The sequence below is a fragment of the Octopus bimaculoides genome, chromosome 16, assembly GCF_001194135.2.
Source record: "Octopus bimaculoides isolate UCB-OBI-ISO-001 chromosome 16, ASM119413v2, whole genome shotgun sequence".
In the NCBI taxonomy this organism is placed as follows: domain Eukaryota; kingdom Metazoa; phylum Mollusca; class Cephalopoda; order Octopoda; family Octopodidae; genus Octopus; species Octopus bimaculoides.
In genome coordinates this window covers 50,617,285-50,621,028 of record NC_068996.1, presented here as the reverse complement: position 1 = coordinate 50,621,028, position 3,744 = coordinate 50,617,285, and the positions used below count along the sequence as shown (strand labels likewise).

General features: G+C 36.2%; 1 protein-coding gene across 1 annotated transcript in view; it reads right to left on the bottom strand.

Annotated features, from left to right (window-relative positions):
• LOC106879647 (malate dehydrogenase, cytoplasmic) overlaps positions 1-3,744 on the bottom strand; it is a 32,828-nt gene that overhangs the window by 1,824 nt on the left and 27,260 nt on the right. Inside the window, exons 6-7 of the mRNA XM_014929308.2 lie at positions 2,603-2,779; positions 584-697 (exon numbers count right to left, since the gene is read on the bottom strand). Of these exons, the coding sequence (XP_014784794.1) occupies positions 584-697; positions 2,603-2,779 (291 nt within the window). The remainder of the gene's footprint in view (positions 1-583; positions 698-2,602; positions 2,780-3,744) is intronic.

Here is a 3,744-nt window from a genome sequence, read left to right as displayed (position 1 = left end):
TTGATAAGCCACAAAAATGGCGAAATATTGGTATCCATCACACCTGGATATGACAGTTGTCTTGCCTGTCTGTGATTTTCAGTTGTTTTAACATTCAGTGTTATGAGGGAGTCAACTGCGGAGTGCTGTACGGCAGCGAACCAGCAAACATGCAAAAATACATACACTGTGTATGTGTGGCTGATAATATATATATATATATATATATATATACATATATATATATATACTTTTATTTGTTTCAGTCATTAGACTGTGGCCATGCTGGGGCACTGCTTTGAACTTTTAATTGAATGAATCAATCCCAGTACTTACTTTTTAAGCCTGGTACTTATTCTACCAGTTTGTTTTGCTGAACCACTAAGTTATGGGGACACAAACACACCAACTAAGTTGTCAAGCAGTGATAAGGAGACAAACACAGACACAAAGACACACACGATGGGCTCTTTTTCAGTTTCCATCTACCAAATCCACTAATGTGGCTTTTTTAAAACTAAATCTCTCTCCATTCTTGATCATTTTCATAATTCATTGAAACACAAAGTCACTATCAAAACAGATTTGGTCTTAAAAAGCTTACACTTGGCACTCCATGCCACCAATCATGGACATGATCACAAATAGCTTTAGCAGCAGACATTGCACTCGACAATTTCCTGGCTTTAATAACTGCAGCTCCACGCTCTTGAACACACTGAAAAGAGAGAGAAAATACCAATTAAGAATCAAATATATTCTTTCATAATTCAATTCATTCCAATCAAATACCTGTTTCTTAACAAAACATGCCATTTCCAGTGTCATTGTTGATTTTTATAAGGACCATTTTGAGTAACTCCACAGGTTTAAACCAAACACAAGCCACACTGATTTATCATCATCATCGTTTAACGTCCGCCTTCCATGCTAGCATGGGTTGGACGATTTGACTGAAGACTGGTGAACCAGATGGCTACACCAGGCTCCAATCTGATTTGGCAGAGTTTCTACAGCTGGATGCCCTTCCTAACGCCAACCACTGAGAGTGTAGTGGGTGCTTTTACGTGCCACCGGCATGAAGGCCAGTCAGGTAGTACTGGCAATGGCCATCATCATTAAGCATCCATGTTCCATGCCAGCATGGGTTGGATGTTTGACAGGATGTGATGGGTCCCAGGACTGCATCGAGCTCCAATATCTGTTTTGGTATGGTTCCTACAGTTGTATGCCCTTCCTAATAACAACAAATTCACAGCAGGAATAGGGTATCTTTTTTTTTCATGCCACCTGCACAACAGAGGGTGCCATGCAATTTGCAGGATTATGAGCCCTGGGTAGGAAGTGGGGATCAGCTTCATATTAACACATTAATATGGCAGAGGGAGCAGAACAGGTTCATGCAAAGGACTCTGCATGGTTACTGCAGATTACTGTAATTTATAATACATTTTTCAGCATGTTCTTCAAAGTGACTTAAAAGTGTGAAAGCAATGATAAATTCCTAAGTAATAACAGTGAAATATCTAGTTTAAATGTACAAACTCTATCATCACCATTTGAATGTCGACATTTGCTTTCTTTTATGAGTAGGGTGGAATTTGCTGTGGCAGATTTCCAATGAATGGATATTGCCAGCTATCACCTGTTTCTAATCATGGTAATATTTCCCTATGGCTAGACATGTGTTTCATGGAAGATTGGTGACAAAGAACATTGCTTGTATGACAAAGATGCTTATTTACAACTGTCACGTGATGTCTAGACAACACTACACACATACAAGCTTCTTTCAGTTTCTGTCTGCCAAATCCATTCACAAAGCTTTGGTTGGCCCTGGGCAATAGTAGAAAGCACTTCTACTACAGCCCAGGGGACATACAGTGAAACTGAACCCCAAATCACATGGTTGGAAAGCAAACTTCTTAACCACACAGCCAAAGACGCATCTGTTATTTTTAGAGATGAATCCTTAAAAACAAAAACAAAATGTTTTCATCCTAAAAGAAAACAAAAAGGTTAATAGCTCATATGATTAGTATCGTATGGACATTTAATTGTTCAAATTTTATTACTTCTAACAACAACCTGCTCCCATCACTTACAACAATAAAAACTACGACAAGTTAGAAATATTGCAGACGAGATTGAATAAATAAATACAAAAAATATACTGTGTCAATACAATTCAATAATTATTGGAGTCGTTACATCAGTGGTCTCCAAATGGGAGTGGAAATCACAACATTCTAGGTTGTTATAAACAGTTGTTATAGGAGTGTATAGCAAGATATCCCTTGAAGCTTAAACAAGGGTGCTGTATACCTCGGTGTAGGGAGATAGGATGACAAGGTACCAGAGAAACATTGCAAACTGCCATTCTACATGGTTCTTTGACTTGCTAGAAATAGCAGCAAAACAACCTTTCTTAAGTCACATCCTACTGGGTTTTTTTTTTATAAAAGAAGGAATGGTGCATCAATAATGTAATCTGAGATATATTTTTTAAAATCACCCCCACCCCCAAAACGAAAAACCGGAATGGTCATCGCTGGAAGGCTTTTGGTCGTATGTCAGCTGACCAGGACTGACATTACGTTAAATAAAAGTGATTAGTTGATACCTTTAAGAAATCATTCTTCAAATATTTATCATCCTTAACAGCCTCTTTAACCGACTTCGTCTCAGATGATAATTTTACAGTTGCGTGGGAAACGTCTGGGTATTGGGTGGAGGAATGGTTCCCCCAGATAATCACATTGTGGACATCTTGGGCAGAGACACCACACTTAGTAGCAATCTGGTAACAGAAGGAAAAAAAGAAAAAGAATTTTATTAATACTTTAAATTACATTAATAAATACAATGGTGCATAAGTTTCTCTGAAAGTAAATTGAACCCTTCAACAATCACATTGTTTATTTGTAGAAAGACATTGTAGGGTAAGTATGAGAGGTTGGATCTGGAAAGTTTGAACATAAAACAAGTAAAATATTTAGGCCAGGCCAGTTTAACCTTTTAGCATTCACAGATTATTCTGTCAACGTCATCCTTATTCATTCATGTTGCTTTGCAATTACTCATGCATTGTCTTGTAGCTTTGAGATTTCAGTGACAAGGTTGTTTATTTTATGAATAACATTGTAGGGTAGGTGTGAGAAGCTGGATCTAGCTGGTTTGAATATAAAACAGGTAGCATACTTGGACCTGATATGGCTAGTCTAAATGCAAAAAGGTTAAAATATAACCAATAAACCCAATGGTTCATAAGTAAGTTCATTATGAAACATTAAAAATCTAATTAGAAATGAATAAATTCTTTACTCTCAGATAATAAGAAAGGGTTTGGTATTCTTTTTCTTCATTCGCTCATACATGAGGTGTTCGTTTAAAATGTTGAATTTTTTTGTTTATTTTTATGTATCTTGACCATACTGTACTGAAGAGCAGAACTTACATATTGCTGTAATAACTGTGAAATCGTCGATCTATAGTTTAGTCTGTTTTTAAGAGGCTAGCTTGGAGAGTTACATTTCCTCGCGTTTGGTAAAAAAGTGTTTATGATGATAGTTTGACCTTAGAGTCCCTCTTAGCATGAGGCATTCATGTATAGTAATGCCCTTATATAAATAAATATATTCTGGGGAATAAATGATTTTTCCCTTATGAGGTTTTTTCACACTAGCAACTTGATAAATTCTTATAAAAGATTTTATCCTATTATTGAATGAAAAATATATATATATATATATATATATATATATA